At 31.8% G+C, this 21986-nt stretch overlaps 1 protein-coding gene across 1 annotated transcript in view; it reads left to right on the top strand.

Annotated features, from left to right (window-relative positions):
• LOC134249486 (secernin-3-like) overlaps positions 1-12035 on the top strand; it is a 77911-nt gene extending 65876 nt beyond the window's left edge. The window contains exons 1-5 of the mRNA XM_062731836.1: positions 6679-6814; positions 9158-9339; positions 9851-10047; positions 10160-10387; positions 11161-12035. Coding sequence (XP_062587820.1) covers positions 9239-9339; positions 9851-10047; positions 10160-10387; positions 11161-11615 — 981 coding nt within the window. The 5' untranslated portion in view covers positions 6679-6814; positions 9158-9238 and the 3' untranslated portion in view covers positions 11616-12035. Of the gene's footprint in view, positions 6815-9157; positions 9340-9850; positions 10048-10159; positions 10388-11160 lie in introns of the transcript that reaches the window.
• The last annotated feature ends 9951 nt before the right edge of the window (positions 12036-21986 follow it).

Below are 21986 nucleotides of genomic sequence, written 5' to 3'. Positions count from 1 at the left end.
TTTGTTCTCCTTAACCACGGATAATGAAAAAGCTTCCCCACCGCAAAGTACACAACTATAGTGATAATAGTAAACATTGTTTAATCTTTATTCATTTCCGTCTTTTTTCTTCAAACATGTTTCTAAATGACAACAGTATAAGTTGATATTACATTTACTCAATAAAATGTTGTATTTTCTATCAAAAGAGAAAAGACAATGAGAAAATGTTACGTAATCAATTACAAAGAAATCACACCCAGTATAGGTTTGCACATAGGCATAAATTTCAGAATAAGTTACATGAAGTTAAGTGCTAAAATAAATTTAAAAGAATATAGCAAGTCAGGTGAATTTTTTAAGGGAAGGCATGGTAAAAATAAACGTATGCGCTTTGTGATTTATAAAACATTAGCGAGAACCTGTTATGTTTCTTTGTTTGTAAGGATTTTATGAAGTTTCAACATCAAACATAGATATGGTAATTCAAAGTTATTTAGTTTTCTGGAAATCCTAAAAATATTCCTAACTGAAAAATGATTTTGAAGAATTTCCTCCATAGAAAGGAAACTATGAGGATTATTAGTTGGAGAATTAAATAAGAGGTTTCACAGTTTATAATGACTTACAAAGACAGTGTTTTTACCCGTTTTGTCAGCAGGGACCAGTACGTACTGACCGTGAAATCTTTCTTATTCTTTTTTTACACTTCTGAATAATCAAAGACAGAAGTGCGGTAGAGAGATACAGCCTTAAATTACATATTGCGCGATTCTAACATCTGATTACTATTCTTCCATTCCAACAAAGTGTTTTATGTATGGCCCATTGTCTGGAGTACACTTCTAGAGTATTTATGCCATATATATTTACATTTCCAATGTCTTTGTCCGAGATAAAATTACCAAATGTAAATGTACTTTATTTCCCCATCAATGTTTGATGCGGTTATGCAAATTATCACGCAAGCCAATCGATTGATCACTTCATGAATTCGAAAAATAAGACAGTTATTCCTTAGATAACATAACGCAGAGGACCTTAACAGGTAAAACATTGACTCTTTTGAATTTTATTATGTAAATTGTATCTAAGAGGAACATAGATTTGATTCTAGACAAACCTTGAAATAAAATATTTCACAAACTCTGACATATCTATTTACATTTTTGGATATTTTATATATAAGATGATGATAATCTTGCGACGAAGGTTTCTGATAAATTTGAGTACTTTAACTTTTAAAATCGTAGACTTCAGTTACTTATGGAACAATATACCTTCTTCATTTGCGAACAGAGTTTATACCTTGCGGTTGATTTGATACGCAAGAATATGTTGCACCTATGAAAAACTTCTAAAACGAGGTAAATTATACACATGACATGTATGTTAAGATTACAACCAAATATTCTACTTGCCTATATAATTTCACGTCTATAGTAATTTATAGACCTGAAATTAAGAGATAATTATTTCTTAAAATCCATATCTAAGATTCATTTGAGGTGTATAAATGAATTAAATTGCAGAGGCATTTCCCCTGAACCCTTATCGGAGTGTCCAGTGAATATCATGTAATAAAGCATGAATAAGGTAAATATAATGTCTACAATTTCATCTTATGTATCAAAATATAATTTTTTTTTTAAACCTAATTTTTGTTTCTACTTATTTTAGGGTTTTTTGATGTAGTGCTGCTAGAAAAAATGCTGGCCTGTAAAATTTAGGGGAATTGATGCCTTTCATCCGCTTCTCAAATGAACAAACTTATGTAAAAATTATAGTTACAGACATCTGAAAGTTTCAATAATTACTGTGATACAAGGATTGTTTTTTTCATGTGTTCAGATATTTTAACATATTTGTGTTTGTGTTTTTTTCCCCGTTGGAATTAAAATTTACGCTATATATTCATTGACATATTTTAGTGGAATTTTTGAAAAGAGCAGAAAATAGAAATACATTCAAATACTAGCTATGATATTATTGATATTCTGAATAGAATGACCTGTGATTATTTTATTAACAATATGTTATTTCCCCCCCCAAAAAAAACACTCAAAAAAAAAAACAAATAAAAATTTCACTTTTAGTTATAGTCTTACATTGTAGCGCATAATAATGGAACAACTGTATTCCTAACTTACGCGTTTTTGTTAAAATTTAATTGTAATTATGTATCATACCACATCGATTTTCATGGAACATATTATTTTAAACAGACATATATTTTTTCTAAAGAAATCCATGTAATTTTCACTGATATAATCTCGCAGATATACATGTAACTGATAAAAAAATCTTAAATTTTGTTCACATAAAAAGGAATTTTTTTACACTGACACCAATATAAAGATTATATTATGCACTCTTTAGGGTTAATTAATTATACACTTTTTTCATTAAGCATATTGGGGTCTGATTATTGATCACCGGTGAAAATAACACCAGTGCATATATATTCGAAGCGATTATCCGACTTTAGGGTCTAATTAATTGCATGTATTACTGAACTGACAGTTTGATTATTAATTTTGAAAATTATCAATGTTAATATATATAAAAAAGTATTTTTTTTCCTCCAATTTGATGTAACTTCTGTGTGCTTTTAAAAATTAATTAATGAGTGATAAATGAAATATCTTGTGCTCGTTTTTGTTATCAATTTGATAAATTAAAATCGTAATACTTTAAAGGTAAGATGTACATCTTAGGTATATTTCTATATATTTCTATGTTTTAAGGTGCTGTTTGCTCTGTTTTTATTTTGTATTGTTTTAAAGGTCGTTACTTTACAGGTAAGAACATCGCATAGAATAATTTTTCTGGCCCCGCCGCGGTGTAAACACGGTCTCAGGTAGCACCGCGTCAAAACCCGCTCGGTGTAACGCGGAATTGATTAATACACCGCGGAGGGGATCTTGAATAATTGTTCCTGTATGTATTTTTACTTTTTGTGATTAAATTTTATTTTGCATATAATGATAATGACATTTCTAATAATGATTGAAATTTGCTCTAAGAAATCTTACAATTTTCCTCGTCACTCTTGTCGTTACAATCTTCCTTTCCATCACAAAACAAAGTCCTTGGTATTTCCTTACTTGAAAGTTAGCGGAACTCCCCATTTTTGCAGTGCATGTGTTTTATTGTCATGTTAATAAGAGTGTTAAAGTATTGGTTCCTTTAAAAAGAAGTTTTAAGATCTGTAATTGTTTTACACATGTTTTTATTTGATTGTTTTACAGGTCGATTTTTTTATTTTGTAAAGTTTTAGGTCAAGAGTTTAAATCTGTTTTTATATTTTTTGTTTTACAGGTCGATGTTTGCCTGTAAAAATTTAATTTGTATTGTTTTAGTGAATTTTGCTTGTTTTTATTTTGTATTGTTTTACAGGTCCACTCTGTTTTTAATTTGTATTGTTAACAAAATGATTGTTTCAATTTTGTATTGTTATACAAAATGTTTGCGTAAACGTTTATATTTTTTTGTTTTAAAAAGTGTCGATCGTTTGCTCTGTTTTTATTTTGTATTGTTTTACAGGTCCAGTTAATGCTCTGTTTTTATTTTGTATTGTTTACCACTGTTTGCGACTGTTTTTATTTTGTAGTTTTACAGGTCCTGTGTCGCACTAAATGTTTGCTCTGTTTTTATTTTGTATTGTTTTACAGTGCCACACATGTTTTTATTTTGTATTGTTTTACAGGCTAGTGTTGCTCTGTTTTTTACAGAAAATTGGACATTGATATCAATCATAATACAAAATGAGAACTTAACAAAATCTTATTTGCTCTGTTTTTATTTTGTATTGTTTATAATTGCATAACTGGCGGATTTTGCATTGTTTTAACATGTTTGGAAGTTTTTATTTTGTATTGTTTACAGGTCAATGTTTGCTCTGTAGTACACTGTAAACATTCAAGAAAATATTCGATCATAATTTTTGCGAGTTTTCTTCCAATGCGCGTAGTTTTTCAAATATATTCTTGTCTCTTCTTATCCCCATACATGTATTTTTTTTTGTGGAAAATGGCAATTAATTATAGAATGACAACCATAAAAAAGTTTTCGACATCAATTCATAGCAGTTTATACCGGTAGTACTAAATGTAAATGTTTTAACTTTGATGTTGTTTTTCTGTTAATTCTTGGATCCACGCCTCAGCAGATCATTTGTGATTCAACGCGCTGACCTAGTTAGAATATTCCATCTGGTGCAGACCAAAGATCATTTACGCAGTAGCCTACATGTAAACATGTAGATGATTGAATAAGTACATATATTTTGAACCCCATGCAAACAACCAGCAGGCGATATTGTGTGTCTGACCCTCTGTGATTCCTGTGCAGCCCCTTTTCTTTTTCAATGTTTGGATCGCTCATTGTTTACCGCTCTATATTTAGAAAATCGCATCATCATCAAAGTACCACTCGGTGCTCCTCGGATAGTTCTTGCCCCACACGAGCGTAATCATCCGAGACTTACCGATTTTAATGGCTGCTTACACTTGGACCTCACTTCCGGAAATCAAACTTAATGTGTCATCTCTCGTGAGAGATGACAATGATGTTGATGCCAAAGTGAAAGTTGCGACCGCCTTTTTGATTTGAAAATTCGAAGCGAGAGTACACTGTTTTAATGAAGAAAAGAGAACTGAATTAGTGTTTTTATCATTTTTTGGTGATTAAATGTAAGTCTTTATTGAATGATGACAGAGTTCTTCCGCCGATTAATAGGTGCAAACGAAGGTATATTTTTTAGAAAATATTGCTGTTATAAAATTGTATGAAGAGTTACGACCGCCTTTTAAATTTAAAAACGGCAATTTTTGCATTTGCCTGACCTACATTATTATTGAAACACAGGGTGTCATTAATTGCCAACGGACGATAACGCTAAATTCTACCTATTTAGACATGTCGAGTGCTTAATGAAATTCAAATAAAAAAGTCTTGCATGTTTTTATATTTAAAAATTAAGAAATGGTATAATTTGAGTTTTTGCAGGATCTTATGAATATTAATGAGAAGTAAATCACGTGGGGGCAACCTCATGAATAAACTGCACATCATTTCTCCATATGGCATTTTTAAAAAATCTTCTTAAGAACCACTGAACCAGGAAAGACAGAACTCTTGTGGAATCATCCTCAGGTAATGTAGATTCAAGTTTGTTCAAATCATGACCCCCGGGGCAAGGGTGGGGCCAAAATGGCCGACCCAAGTTTTATATAGGAATACATAGGAAAAATCTTAAAAAATCTTCTTCTCCAGATCTCGAACCACTGGGCCAGGAAAGACGAAACTCATGTGGAATCAACCTCAAGTAGTGTAGATTCAAGTTTGTTCAAATCATGACCCCCGGGGCTAGGATGGGGCCAAAATGGCCGACCCAAGTTTTACATAGGGATACATAAGGAAACCTTAAAAAAATTTCTTTTCAAGTTCTTCAAAGCTATGATAAGGGATATTTATATGGAATCATCCTTAGGTAGTGTAGATTCTACTTTTTCCAAATGATGAATGTCTTGGGGGGGGGGGGGGGGGGGGGCTAAATTCAAGCCTGATGTGCTCAGGTGAGCGCTGTGACCCATGGGCCTCTTGTTTTTTTAAACTATGGTCATAAATTCTGATTTACACATTATTTTTGACAAACTATACCAAATTTCCACTTCGATTGCAAAAAGCCCTCTTTCGTTCTCCTGTCAGTCTCTGACATTTTCCTGTCTCTCCCTGACTTTCTCCTATTATTCTCTGTCGTTGCCGCTGACTACCCTGTCAAGTCCCCGTCGTTCCCTGTTGTTGTCCCTGCCTACCCTGTCCAGTCCTTGTTGTCCCCTGATATTCTCTGATCTCCCTGTCCAGTCCCTGTCGTCCCCTGTCGTTTTCCCGGTCTACCCTGTCTAGTCCCTGTCGTCCCCTGTAATTCCCTGATCTCCCTGTCCAGTCCCTGTCGTCCCTTGACATTCCCTGACCTCCCTGTCCAGTCCCTGTCGTCCCCTGTCGTTGTCCCTGTCTAGACTGGATTCCACCTGTCGTCCACCGACATTTATTTTGACTAAGAAATGGAGTTTAAAATATATTCTTGTTGCAAATTAGTGAAGATTGATAAAGTCTTGAAAATCTTTAAAGGTATTTTTTTTTAAAGAGACTTAGTAATAAGTAATAAATTAACACATTCTTAAATGCCTTAACTGAATCATCTGTAATATAGTTTCTATGATTTTTTATTACTTTTTAAGTTTGATACCATTAGGGAAAAAAGCCAAACAAAAGCATTGTTTCTAAAGAAGAAATAAATTCCAAATCTATTGCATCTTGTGAAGCTAGACGGCATATATTAATATGTACTTTACAAACCCTTTTATATATTTTGTTAAAAAAAATCATTTATTATAATTATTGATCTACTTTGAATCAGCTTTTTACATTTTTCATTGATAATATAAATGGACAAAGTTTTTCACAAAAAAGGATTTGTGATCATTTTGATTTAATAATTGACAAAATTGATATTTAAGATCTCCTATAAGAATCAAAAGGATTAACAGGCTTTCTAAACGGCTTAGAAATGCGTAGTGACGCCTTTTACATGAATATTACACCTTTTAAAAATTAAGTTGTTATTTGTACATGTATTAAAACATTTTGTAAATCTTAAATAATTTAAATTAATGATATAACTTTAATTTAAGGAATAAGATGTCAGATGTGTTTGTCGCTCTCCCTCCCATAACAAAGAACTGTGTGATATTCGGTAAAAATGCCAACTTACCTCCAACGGACATACAGCAAGTGATCTACTGCGCAGCTGCAAACCATACAACCGGAAGTAAAGTCAAGGTTTATTTTAAAAAAGAATTAATTAATGAATTACATAATATTGAAATGCTTTCAGTCTCATCTATTCTCATTTTCATTGTCAATAAGCACATGTATTATTTATTTACATAATTATATGCATCTTTTAGTATATAATTTGCATAACAAATTAGAATTTCTTTATTTAATAGCTTTCAATTATTTTAAATTATTTATGAGCTTTAAGACATATAAAATTTGCAAAATGATGTTTATAAAACATGTAACCTTTACATCGTGATTAATAGTGCAAGAAATAAAAGATTTTGACAAAAATGAAAATTGAAAAATATAGTCCGAATTTCCTTTATTATTTTCTTTAAATAATGAAATATGGAATTTTTAAATTAACATTGATTTGAAACTTCATAATTTTATCCATTTAGCACAATTTTTGCTCTATAAAATATTATACTTTACAGAATTTTCTGAAACCCGAGTAAACTTCATCCATAATCAATTTTACATGCAGATTAAAAAAATCCTCCTTCTGTATGTATGGATTTTAATCTCTATACTTCAGAAAATATTGAATTCAAATTCAATACAATCCTGGTCGTGTTGAATGAATGGTCACTTTAGGTCACCTGAGTCATTCAAATTTTTAAATTTCAGGGTCCCTGGGTCAGGATTTCTGGAGTTAGGGTGTTGCTCTAATAATTACATAGTAAAAATGCATTAATTCTTGGAACAAGTATTCCTGTATCTCCTGGGCATGGCAATGATATTTGTACATATCTATGATGAAGAAAGGTGACTCTTCCAAAATGATTAATTTCAGGGTTTTGGTCATGTGTATTGGAGGGGGTTATTCTGAAAATATATTTAAATGTTTTTTAATTTGCTCTTTGATATCGAACTGTTTATGATGTCCGAAGACGTCTTTTTGAATAATTATGTCCCAGGGTCAGTGGTTCCTGTGCGATGGGGAGCACTATAGGTTATAAAGTAGAAATGCATATTTTGGTTACTCTATTCTACCTCTGGGTATTAAATAATCAGAGTAAGCATGCCAAGTGTATAGTTATGATAACCAATAGCGTCACGTTCAAAATTGTAAATTTAATAGCCTCTGGTTTAAAAAAGGAACCAAATGAAATCGCTGGAATGTTGTTGCATTATTTACGCAAGTGTACTATAAGGCTCGTGGGTCTCTTTTTTTACATAGAAATCTGTGAAAGAAATGAAAAACAGTTTTCTCATCATTTTTAGCTCACCTGAGCCAAAGGCTCAAGTGAGCTTTTCTGTCTGTCGTTGTTGTTGTTGTCTTTAACTTTTCACATTTTCTTCTTCTTCTCAAGAACCGCTGGGCCAATTTCAACCAAACTTGCTACAAAATATTCTGGGGTCAAGGGAATTCAAGTTTGTTCAAATGAAGGTCCATGCCCTTTTCAAAGGGGAAATAATCATGAATTAGAAAAAAAATAATGGCCTTTTTGAAAAATCTTCTTCTCAAGAACCACTGGGCCAGGAAAGATGAAACTCATGTGGAATCATCCTCAGGTAGTGTAAATTCAAATTTGTTCAAATCATGACCCCAGGGAGTAGGGTGAGGCCAAAATGGCCGATCAAATTTATACATAGGAATATATAGGAAAAATATTCTTCTCAAGAACTACTGGGCGAGGAAATATTAAACTAATGTGGAATCATTCCCAGGTAGTATATATTCAAGTTTGTTCAAATCATGACCCCCGGGGATAGGGTAAGGCCAAAATGGCCCATCAGTTTTTACATAGGAAAAATCTTTAAAAATCTTCTTCTCAAGAACCACTGGGCCAGGAAAGATGAAACTCATGTGAAATCATCCTCAGGTAGTGTAGATTCAAGTTTGTTCAAATCATGACCCCCGGGGGTAGGATGGGACCAAAATGGTTGATCAAAGTTTTATATAGAAATATATAGGAAAACTTTTTTTTCAAGAACCATCGAGACGGGAAAGATGAAACTCCTGTGGAATCATCCCTAGGTTGTGTAAATTCAAATTTGTTCAAATCATGACCCCCGGGGTGTAGGGTTAGGCCTATTAAATGACCGATAAAAGTTTTACATAAAAATATATTGGGAAACCTTTTAAAATCTTGTTTTCAAGTACTCCATAGCCATGCTTAGTGATATTTATAGGGAATCATCCTTAGGTAGTGTACATTCTAGTTTGTTCAAATCCTGACCCTCTATGAGGTTAAAATTGAAGCCCCCTCCCCCCGTAAACTTTCAGTTTTTCTTAGCCAATTGCTCAGGTGAGCGATGTGGCCCCTGGGCCTCTTGTTTTATTATTAGTATTACACTGCACTGCAGTTTTGTTTTTCGTTAGACCACACATTTAGAGATAGAACAACGTCCACACACCTATGCTGTGATTCTCAGTCAGTCTGTGGGATCATGGGGAGCGGAAATGGGCGCCAACGATCAGGGAGTTTGCGCAGGATACACTTCAGTCTGTACAAAACTTTCGGGTACAGAGAGTAAAGTTCTTACTCCATCAGACCTTACAAGGTAACCTTTTTAAGGTGGTTCAGAGGTTTACTACGTCAAATATGTATATATAACTGTGTTTAGAATCGGAGTGCATGAGGGTAATCAGGTGTTCCATACGTCTTAGAGACACAAATCAGTACGAACAGATATGGTATTGGACAGCCTACAAGTGGTAATCTACAGGGTTGTAGTTAATAGAGAACTAAAACAATTGTGGATAGGTTACCTGAATTGTTTGATAAAGATTGATGTAAAGATGTACCATAATAACATCTAAGCACAACCTTATGTGCGTTTCTTTGTTAGCAGATATTGATCTACATATCCGAAATCACTTGGGGCCTGAATATGCAGTGAATGACAGGTCTATAATTTGAGGTTCAATAAGAGAGAGAGAACTCTTAGTTTTATGCTAGCTATAAATGCATGAGATCAATGTAAAAAGGATATTTTTAAAATTAATGTACAGCCTTATTTAAAAACAAAATATTCAGGTTTCAATTTAATGACATGATAAAACCAATTTCAGGTTGATTTTAGAGAGATCCAGCTCAGCTAAGAGCGGTGTGGACATTGTTACGTCATTGATTGACCAGTATGGACAAGGTGGGACATTAGAAGCTCAGAACCCCTTACCTTACTGCGGGGCTTTTCTCCTCACAGACAGAAACGAGGTTTGGGTTGTGGAATGTGCCGGAAAATTCTGGGTCGCGAAACAAATAACTGGTAAAGGTCCTGATTTTATAAAGATGTAAAAAAAAACTTTTAATAAAAAATGTCAATCATATAAAATCATCTGGTTGAATGTCCAGTACCATTTAAACATATACTTTTTCAGAAGGTGCCTATGGTATATCAAGTTGTCTGTCGATTTCTACGGAATATAACCTGACGTCATCAAATTTGCAAGAAGAAAGTGTGGCAAGAGGGCATTGGTCCCAAGAAAAGGGCCCTGTAGATTTTACATTGGCTTTTGGAGAAGAATTTCCCACAAATCTCGGTTGTGTAGATCCGGTAACACGGCGCAGGACAGGATGTGATCTTCTGAATAACAGCGTAGATCAAGGTTTTGTCTGGTGTATTATTGCAATCTTCATTCTCTTTATGTAATCAACGTTTTTATTTTATTATCTTCAATGAAGTAACTACTAAATTAAAGTTTAAAAGCTTAAACAGCATTACTTGTGAAAAGCTGTAGATATAAGAGCCATTTAAAAAGTAGTTTTAGAAAATTAAAATATTGTTTTCAGTTTTTACAACTTTGTTCGTTTTGTCGATTCTTTTAATGATAGAATCTTATAGTTATCTTCAATGAGTTGAATATCATTTCAACCAATGGAATCAATTAAAAATTTCAGTTCCTCTCTTAAATTTCCTAACCTCTGTATATCATTTTCCAACATGGAAAATGAAAAAAAAAATGTAGACACTGTACAATTGAGCACAAATCTGAAAAGTGTACTACCAAATCAAAATTGCTAAATTTCCTTTTGTAAATCTACTGTGAAAACCATCACTGTACACGTAAGAAGTGAGACATATCACAAATCATTAAGCTGGTTCGTTAAATTTTCTATATTTTATTTTTTTTAATTTAACTCTTAGAAGGAGATAACGAACACTATTCAATATCAAAGTCCATAAAACAGTAAAAAAAAAAATAGGAGCAGAGCAAACACGAACCTCCGAAACATCAGAGGTGGGATTGGGTGTCATGGAGGAGTGAGTATCCCCTGCTGACCGGTCACACCTACTGTGTGCTCCTTGTTTAATTCTTGCTCATATGTGTACATGAACTATAAGTATAGCGCCATATTTAATGAGTTTATTCTGTTACAGGATCTTTTTCTGTGATGAAGATGTTTAACATATTGAGAAATAAAACAAGCGGAATCAATATGAACGGTCACCTGGTAACAACCGGAAGTCACGTGTCTGTCTTGTCGTCTGCTGGATTACCAGATTGTCATTGGTTCACTGCTACACCTGATCCAAGTTTATCCGTATTTAAACCTTTCTTGTTTTCTGACAATGTTGACATAGGTGATACAACTCAGTCTCTTTGCAATACGGTCAAACGTCACATCCTGTACAAATATCACGAGAAAGCGCGGGAATTTATGTCCAGCGGAACACAGGAGGGGAAAGATTTAGTTCAGTTCATGAGAAATTTGGAGGAAAGGTGTGTTTCAGAAATGGATCAATTCTGCCAAAAATTTTCTCCAGAGAATATGTCAGACATTGAAGAACTTTTTAAAGACATGTGTGAATCTGAGGTCAAATTTTATCTGTGAGTTAACAAGTGCAGTAAATATGCAGAGGAACTTGTGTTGTCATTATGTCAAAACTGACAATTTCCAAAAAAAAAAAAATTGCTTCGGTCCTTATTATGAACATTGTGCTTTAAAAGTAACTACTTTTACTTTGCAAAAAAGCTATTTTCTGGTTCGTTTGCAGCGGTGTTTTTAAACAAATATAATGCAAATTCATGTAGTTTTGACAAGATTAGTACATTTCTCACATTGATTACAAGGAATCTGGTAGCTTGACATATCTAAAAAAAATTACAAAAGAATTTGAAATTTCGGTACATTTTTTGGTTTATATATTTAGTTTTTAACTAACACTTTTCAGTACTGTGCTATATTCAACAATGTATCTTAAGGTTCTAGCTTAAAAATAATTTTAAAAATAAAATTATATATGAATACTTATTCTTTTTTTTAATTGTCTCTGTCAAAATACAATTATTGACTGTTTAAATGGAAGACATCACCAATAATCATGTCTGAGCAAGGTTGTCATACAAAATCTTCCCTTTTAAATAGTCCTGATTGTTTTGTAACAAGTGTATTCGCAAGAATCTAGATCATTAATGAGGTAGATTAGAAAATATCTTGTGTCCTTTTACTCACTGCTTTGGAAAAAATAAACAGTTGACACCATGCATGTATGGGAGACATATTGAATTGACCTCTGTACCAGACATGTTATAAACAATCCCAAAGGCTGAATAATATTAGAAATTATTAACGCTCTACTTTCAAAAGATTGGAATCAAAAGTACTTCAAACGGACAGAATTTTTAGACATCTTATTGAAGGTAATTTCTAAGTTCAGGAACACCGTCGTGAAAAAGATATTTACCCTTATCCCTTTCTAAAAAAAATCTTTAGGCAGGACGGATGATACCATTTTTTTCCTTGGGAGAAGACTTGATATTGTGTCACAGTTAGAGAAAAGTGGATAATTTTTTTGGAATTTGTTCTCCTTAACCACGGATAATAAAAAAGCTTCCCCACTGCAAAGTACACAACTATAGTGATAATAGTAAAACATTTTTAATCTTTATTCATTTCCGTCTTTTATATTCAAACATGTTTCTAAATGACAACAGTCTGAGTTGATATTACATTTACTCAATAACATGTTGTATTTTCTATCAAAAGAGAAAAGACAATGAGAAAATGTCACGTGATCAATTATGAAGAAATCACACCCAGTTTTGTTTGCACATAGGCATAAATTTCAGAATAAGTTACATGTAGTTTAGTGCTAAAATAAATTTAAAAGAATATAGCAAGTCAGGTGAATTTTTTGAGGGAAGGCATGGTAAAAATAAAAGTATGCACTTTGTGATTTTAAAACATTAGCGAGAATCTGTTATGTTTCTTTGTTTGTAAGGATTTTATGAAGTTTCAGCATCAAATATAGATATAGTAATTCAAAGTTATTTAGTTTTCTGGAAATCCTTAAACTATTCCTAACTGAAAAAATGATTTTGAAGATTTTCCTCCTTAGAAAGGAAACTATGAGGCTTATTACTGGTAGAATTAAATAAGAGGTTTCTCAGTTTATAATGATTTACAAAGACAGTGTTTTTACCCGTTTTGTCAGCAGGGACCAGTACATTCTGATCGTGAAATCTTTCTTGTTCTTTTTTTTCACTTCTGAATAATCAAAGACAGAAGTGCGGTAGAGAGATGTGGCCTTAAATTACTTATTGCGCGATTTTAACATCTGATTACATTTATTCCATTCCATTCCATATGATAAAAAAAGTGTTTCATGTATGGCCCATTGTCTGGCGTACACTTCTAGAGTATTTATACCATATATAACATAACGCAGAGGACCTTAACAAAGCAGGTAAAACAATGACTCTTTTGAATTTTATTATGTAAATTGTATCTAAGAGGATTTGATTCTAAACAGACCTTGAAATAAAAAATTTCACAAACTCTGACATATATATTTATATTTTTGGATATTTTATTAGAAAAAGAGGATAATGATAATCTTGCGACGAAGGTTTCTGATAAACTTGAGTACTTTAACTTTAACTTAGACTTCAGTTACTGATGGAAAATATACATTGTACCTTCTTCATCTGCGAACACAGTTTATACCTTGCAATTGATTTGATACGCAAGAATATGCTGTACCTATGAAGAATTTCTAAAACGATGTAAGTTATTCACATCGCAGGTATGTTAAGATTACAACCAAATATTCTACTTGCCTATATGATTTCACGTCTATAGTAGCTACAGACGTAAAATGTAGAGATAATTATTTCTTAAAATCGATATGTAAGACTCATTTGAGGTCGTAAAAATGAATTAAAATATGCAGAGGCATAATATGAACGGAATTGCAGTTTTAAAGCATTTAGAATGAATATCATGTGTGATTCATGTGGGAATAAAGCTTATGAATAAGGTATATTAATATAATTCTACAATTTCTTCTTAAAATAAAAAGCAGACAGGGTATTTACTTGCCGATCAGCCTTTACGCTGTCGTTCATAACAACAAAAAGATGCAAAAATTCAGCACTACGCGGCATACTTTGAAACTTAATTTTTGTTTCTATTTAAAGTTTTTATTCTATAGTTTTTATTTTGGAAAGTGCTGCTAGAATCGTAAGATTTACGGGAATTGATGCATTTTTTTTGATCAAATGAACAAAATGTAAAAATTGTGGAAAGGTTTCGTCCGAAAGTGTTGAATAATTATTTCTGTGATAGGACAGTAGGATTGTAGCAGAACTTTTCATTTCATGGTACAGAGATATTTTTACATAACTTTTACAGCAGAAGTACTTTTTCCCCGTGGTATTAATTTACGCTATGTAAGAGTCCACATATTTTCCGTGGAAATTTGCCCAAGCGTGCTTATTGTAAATGAAAGGCAATTAGTGACAGTCTAAGAAATCCACGTACTTTTCTACCCGCGGATAAAACAGAAATTGAGATTCCGCGGAATTATGACCCCACGGAAAAAAGTACGTCTACAGTATTACAAATTGAAGTTAATTATCCCCGGGGTAGTGTTGAACTTTTCACTTTTTCATTAAGGCAAATTTTCTACTTATAGACGTCACGTGGTGAAGTCACGTTGAAGTGCTTCCTGTAGTAGAAGTCCAATTTAGGTCTATAGTTTGATAGCAACAGTTTTATCTTTTTCCGTTTATCAATGTTACATTTTGTGTTAATTGTTTTAACAAACCCGTGAAACAAGAAAATGAAACAAGAATATCTGCAGTCTTGTTTAAAGTTATCATTTTGTATGTAATTTGTTCATATAATGACCTTGTCAGCATATACAATGCATCACTTTGACTTTTTTCGTATTGTTATATTTCTTCATAAAAAGGATCACATAGTGGGTTTTTCTGGTCTGCCTGGGATGCTCATTCATCCATGGCACGTTTGTGCTCCTATGTTTATTATTTTATGTTTTGATTTAAGGTAATGTTCGCTTATTTTTATTTTTTTTTCCACTGAACATGTATCTCTAAGAGGTCTGCATTTGCTCCTCTCCAGATTTCCATTTTAATCAATTCTGTTGAGCTGTAGTATTGCTCGTTATCTCCTTATATTACATGATCACTTGAATAGTTATCAATATTCTTGTCCAAACAAGTCGTCCCTTTCCAGTGATCAGTTGTTTTCCTCCATGGCACCTGTTTTTATTTTGTATTGTTTTACAGGTCGATGTTTGCCCTGTTTTTATTTTGTATTGTTTTACAGGTCGATGTTTGCTCTGTTTTTATTTTGTATTGTTTTACAGGTCGATGTTTGCTCTGTTTTTATTTTGTATTGTTTAACAGGTCGATGTTTGCTCTGTTTTTATTTTGTATTGTTTTACAGGTCGATGTTTGCTCTGTTTTTATTTTGTATTGTTTTACAGGTCGATGTTTGCTCTGTTTTTATTTTGTATTGTTTTACAGGTCCATGTTTGCTCTGTTTTTATTTTGTATTGTTTTACAGGTCCATGTTTGCTCTGTTTTTATTTTGTATTGTTTTACAGGTCGATGTTTGCTCTGTTTTTATTTTGTATTGTTTTACAGGTCGATGTTTGCTCTGTTTTTATTTTGTATTGTTTTACAGGTCCATGTTTGCTCTGTTTTTATTTTGTATTGTTTTACAGGTCGATGTTTGCTCTGTTTTTATTTTGTATTGTTTTACAGGTCGATGTTTTCTCTGTTTTTATTTTGTATTGTTTTACAGGTCGATGTTTGCTCTGTTTTTATTTTGTATTGTTTTACAGGTCGATGTTTGCTCTGTTTTTATTTTGTATTGTTTTAAAGGTCGATGTTTGCTCTGTTTTTATTTTGTATTGTTTTACAGGTCGATGTTTGCTCTGTTTTTATTTTGTATTGTTTTACAGGTCGGTGTTTGCTCTGTTTTTATTTTGTATTGTTTTACAGGACGATGTTTGCTCTGTTTTTATTTTGTATTGTTTTACAGGTCGATGTTTGCTCTGTTTTTATTTTGTATTGTTTTACAGGTCGATGTTTGCTCTGTTTTTATTTTGTATTGTTTTACAGGTCGATGTTTGCTCTGTTTTTATTTTGTATTGTTTTACAGGTCGATGTTTGCTCTGTTTTTATTTTGTATTGTTTTACAGGTCGATGTTTGCTCTGTTTTTATTTTGTATTGTTTTACAGGTCGATGTTTGCTCTGTTTTTATTTTGTATTGTTTTACAGGTCGATGTTTGCTCTGTTTTTATTTTGTATTGTTTTACAGGTCGATGTTTGCTCTGTTTTTATTTTGTATTGTTTTACACGTCGATGTTTGCTCTGTTTTTATTTTGTATTGTTTTACAGGTCGATGTTTGCTCTGTTTTTATTTTGTATTGTTTTACAGGTCGATGTTTGCTCTGTTTTTATTTTGTATTGTTTTACAGGTCGATGTTTGCTCTGTTTTTATTTTGTATTGTTTTACAGGTCGATGTTTGCTCTGTTTTTATTTTGTATTGTTTTACAGGTCCATGTTTGCTCTGTTTTTATTTTGTATTGTTTTACAGGTCCATTTTTGCTCTGTTTTTATTTTGTATTGTTTTACAGGTCGAAGTTTGCTCTGTTTTTATTTTGTATTGTTTTACAGGTCGATGTTTGCTCTGTTTTTATTTTGTATTGTTTTACAGGTCGATGTTTGCTCTGTTTTTATTTTGTATTGTTTTACAGGTCGATGTTTGCTCTGTTTTTATTTTGTATTGTTTTACAGGTCGATGTTTGCTCTGTTTTTATTTTGTATTGTTTTACAGGTTGTTTGCTCTGTTTTTATTTTGTATTGTTTTACAGGTCGATGTTTGCTCTGTTTTTATTTTGTATTGTTTTACAGGTCGATGTTTGCTCTGTTTTTATTTTGTATTGTTTTACAGGTCGATGTTTGCTCTGTTTTTATTTTGTATTGTTTTACAGGTCGATGTTTGCTCTGTTTTTATTTTGTATTGTTTTACAGGTCGGTGTTTGCTCTGTTTTTATTTTGTATTGTTTTACAGGTCGATGTTTGCTCTGTTTTTATTTTGTATTGTTTTACAGGTCGATGTTTGCTCTGTTTTTATTTTGTATTGTTTTACAGGTCGATGTTTGCTCTGTTTTTATTTTGTATTGTTTTACAGGTCCATGTTTGCTCTGTTTTTATTTTGTATTGTTTTACAGGTCGATGTTTGCTCTGTTTTTATTTTGTATTGTTTTACAGGTCGATGTTTGCTCTGTTTTTATTTTGTATTGTTTTACAGGTCGATGTTTGCTCTGTTTTTATTTTGTATTGTTTTACAGGTCGATGCTTGCTCTGTTTTTATTTTGTAGTGTTTTACAGGTTGATATTTGCTCTGTTTTTATTTTGTATTGTTTTACAGTAGTGTTTTATAGTATTGTTTTATAGGTTGATGTTCGCTCTGTTTTTATTTTGTATTGTTTTACAGGTCGATGTTTGCTCTGTTTTTATTTTGTATTGTTTTACAGGTCGATGTTTGCTCTGTTTTTATTTTGTATTGTTTTACAGGTCGATGTTTGCTCTGTTTTTATTTTGTATTGTTTTACAGGTCGATGTTTGCTCTGTTTTTATTTTGTATTGTTTTACAGGTCGATGTTTGCTCTGTTTTTATTTTGTATTGTTTTACAGGTCGATGTTTGCTCTGTTTTTATTTTGTATTGTTTTACAGGTCGATGTTTGCTCTGTTTTTATTTTGTATTGTTTTACAGGTCGATGTTTGCTCTGTTTTTATTTTGTATTGTTTTACAGGTCGATGTTTGCTCTGTTTTTATTTTGTATTGTTTTACAGGTCGATGTTTGCTCTGTTTTTATTTTGTATTGTTTTACAGGTCCATGTTTGCTCTGTTTTTATTTTGTATTGTTTTACAGGTCGATGTTTGCTCTGTTTTTATTTTGTATTGTTTTACAGGTCGATGTTTGCTCTGTTTTTATTTTGTATTGTTTTACAGGTCGATGTTTGCTCTGTTTTTATTTTGTATTGTTTTACAGGTCAATGTTTGCTCTGTTTTTATTTTGGATTTTTTAAAGGTCGGTGTGTGCTCTGTTTTTTATTTTGTATTGTTTTACAGCTTGATTTGTGCTCTGTTTTTATTTTGTATTGTTTTACAGGTCGATGTTTGCTCTGTTTTTATTTTGTATTGTTTTACAGGTCGATGTTTGCTCTCTTTTTATTTTGTATTGTTTTACAGATCGATGTTTGCTCTGTTTTTATTTTGTATTGTTTAACAGGTCGATGTTTGATCTGTTTTTATTTTGTATTGTTTTACAGGTCGATGTTTGCTCTGTTTTTATTTTGTATTGTTTTACAGGTCGATGTTTGCTCTGTTTTTATTTTGTATTGTTTTACAGGTCGATGTTTGCTCTGTTTTTATTTTGTATTGTTTTACAGGTCGATGTTTGCTCTGTTTTTATTTTGTATTGTTTTACAGGTCGATGTTTGCTCTGTTTTTATTTTGTATTGTTTTACAGGTCGATGTTTGCTCTGTTTTTATTTTGTATTGTTTTACAGGTCGATGTTTGCTCTGTTTTTATTTTGTATTGTTTTACAGGTCGATGTTTGCTCTGTTTTTATTTTGTATTGTTTTACAGGTCGATGTTTGCTCTGTTTTTATTTTGTATTGTTTTACAAGTCGATGTTTGCTCTGTTTTTATTTTGTATTGTTTTATTGTTTGCTCTGTTTTTATTTTGTATTGTTTTACAGGTCGGTGTTTGCTCTGTTTTTATTTTGTATTGTTTTACAGGTCGATATTTTGCTCTGTTTTTATTTTGTATTGTTTTACAGGTCGATGTTTGCTATGTTTTTATTTTTGTATTGTTTTACAGGTCGATGTTTGCTCTGTTTTTATTTTGTATTGTTTTACAGGTCGATGTTTGCTCTGTTTTTATTTTGTATTGTTTTACAGGTCGATGTTTGCTCTGTTTTTATTTTGTATTGTTTTACAGGTCGATGTTTGCTCTGTTTTTATTTTGTATTGTTTTACAGGTCGATGTTTGCTCTGTTTTTATTTTGTATTGTTTTACAGGTCGATGTTTGCTCTGTTTTTATTTTGTATTGTTTTACAAGTCGATGTTTGCTCTGTTTTTATTTTGTATTGTTTTACAGGTCGATGTTTGCTCTGTTTTTATTTTGTATTGTTTTACAGGTCGATGTTTGCTCTGTTTTTATTTTGTATTGTTTTACAGGTCGATGTTTGCTCTGTTTTTATTTTGTATTGTTTTACAGGTCGATGTTTGCTCTGTTTTTATTTTGTATTGTTTTACAGGTCGGGGTTTGGTGTGTTTTTATTTTGTATTGTTTTACAGGTCTGTTTCCTCTGTTTTTATTTTGTATTGTTTTAGAGGTCGAAGTTTGCTCTGTTTTTATTTTGTATTGTTTTACAGGTCGATGTTTGCTCTGTTTTTATTTTGTATTGTTTTACAGGTCGATGTTTGCTCTGTTTTTATTTTGTATTGTTTTACAGGTCGATGTTTGCTCTGTTTTTATTTTGTATTGTTTTACAGGTCGATGTTTGCTCTGTTTTTATTTTGTATTGTTTTACAGGTCGATGTTTGCTCTGTTTTTATTTTGTATTGTTTTACAGGTCGATGTTTGCTCTGTTTTTATTTTGTATTGTTTTACAGGTCGATGTTTGCTCTGTTTTTATTTTGTATTGTTTTACAGGTCGATGTTTGCTCTGTTTTTATTTTGTATTGTTTTACAGGTCGATGTTTGCTCTGTTTTTATTTTGTATTGTTTTACAGGTCGATGTTTGCTCTGTTTTTATTTTGTATTGTTTCACAGGTCGATGTTTGCTCTGTTTTTATTTTGTTTTGTTTTACAGGTCGATGTTTGCTCTGTTTTTATTTTGTTTTGTTTTACAGTTCGATGTTTGCTCTGTTTTTATTTTGTATTGTTTTACAGGTTGATGTTTGCTCTTTTTTTATTTTGTATTGTTTTACAGGTCGATGTTTGCTCTGTTTTTATTTTGTATTGTTTTACAGGTCGATGTTTGCTCTGTTTTTATTTTGTATTGTTTTACAGGTCGATGTTTGCTCTGTTTTTATTTTGTATTGTTTTACAGGTCGATGTTTGCTCTGTTTTTATTTTGTATTGTTTTACAGGTCGATGTTTGCTCTGTTTTTATTTTGTATTGTTTTACAGGTCGATGTTTGCTCTGTTTTTATTTTGTATTGTTTGACAGGTCGATGTTTGCTCTGTTTTTATTTTGTATTGTTTTACAGGTCGATGTTTGCTCTGTTTATATTTTGTATTGTTTTTTCAGGTCGAGGTTTGCTCTGTTTTTATTTTGTATTGTTTTACTGGTCGATGTTTGTTCTGTTTTTATTTTGTATTGTTTTACAGGTCGATGTTTGCTCTGTTTTTATTTTGTATTGTTTTACAGGTCGATGTTTGCTCTGTTTTTATTTTGTATTGTTTTACAGGTCGATGTTTGCTCTGTTTTTATTTTGTATTGTTTTACAGGTCGATGTTTGCTCTGTTTTTATTTTGTATTGTTTTACAGGTCGATGTTTGCTCTGTTTTTATTTTGTATTGTTTTACAGGTCGATGTTTGCTCTGTTTTTATTTTGTATTGTTTTACAGGTCGATGTTTGCTCTGTTTTTATTTTGTATTGTTTTACAGGTCGATGTTTGCTCTGTTTTTATTTTGTATTGTTTTACAGGTCGATGTTTGCTCTGTTTTTATTTTGTTTTGTTTTACAGGTCGATGTTTGCTCTGTTTTTATTTTGTATTGTTTTACAGGTCGATGTTTGCTCTGTTTTTATTTTGTATTGTTTTACAGGTCGATGTTTGCTCTGTTTTTATTTTGTATTGTTTTACAGGTCGATGTTTGCTTTGTTTTTATTTTGTATTGTTTTACAGGTCGATGTTTGCTCTGTTTTTATTTTGTATTGTTTTATAGGTCATGTTTGCTCTGTTTTTATTTTGTATTGTTTTACAGGTCGATGTTTGCTCTGTTTTTATTTTGTATTGTTTTACAGGTCGATGTTTGCTCTGTTTTTATTTTGTATTGTTTTACAGGTCGATGTTTGCTCTGTTTTTATTTTGTATTGTTTTACAGGTCGATGTTTGCTCTGTTTTTATTTTGTATTGTTTTACAGGTTGATATTTGCTCTGTTTTTATTTTGTATTGTTTTACAGGTTGATGTTTGCTCTGTTTTTATTTTGTATTGTTTTACAGGTCGATGTTTGCTCTGTTTTTATTTTGTATTGTTTTACAGGTCGATGTTTGCTCTGTTTTTATTTTGTATTGTTTTACAGGTCGATGTTTGCTCTGTTTTTATTTTGTATTGTTTTACAGGTCGATGTTTGCTCTGTTTTTATTTTGTATTGTTTTACAGGTCGATGTTTGCTATGTTTTTATTTTTGTATTGTTTTACAGGTCGATCGATTACAGGTCGATGTTTGCTCTGTTTTTATTTTGTATTGTTTTACAGGTCGATGTTTGCTCTGTTTTTATTTTGTATTGTTTTACAGGTCGATGTTTGCTCTGTTTTTATTTTGTATTGTTTTACAGGTCGATGTTTGCTCTGTTTTTATTTTGTATTGTTTTACAGGTCGTTGTTTGCTCTGTTTTTATTTTGTATTGTTTTACAGGTCGATGTTTGCTCTGTTTTTATTTTGTATTGTTTTACAGGTCGATGTTTGCTCTGTTTTTATTTTGTATTGTTTTACAGGTCGATGTTTGCTCTGTTTTTATTTTGTATTGTTTTATAGGTCGATGTTTGCTCTGTTTTTATTTTGTATTGTTTTACAAGTCGATGTTTGCTCTGTTTTTATTTTGTATTGTTTTACAGGTCGATGTTTGCTCTGTTTTTATTTTGTATTGTTTTACAGGTCGATGTTTGCTCTGTTTTTATTTTGTATTGTTTTAC

This window comes from Saccostrea cucullata, unplaced genomic scaffold (assembly GCF_032062105.1).
Source record: "Saccostrea cucullata isolate Sc308-1 unplaced genomic scaffold, CSIRO_AGI_Scuc_v1 ctg2536, whole genome shotgun sequence".
In the NCBI taxonomy this organism is placed as follows: domain Eukaryota; kingdom Metazoa; phylum Mollusca; class Bivalvia; order Ostreida; family Ostreidae; genus Saccostrea; species Saccostrea cuccullata.
This window is presented reverse-complemented; position numbering and strand designations above follow the sequence as displayed.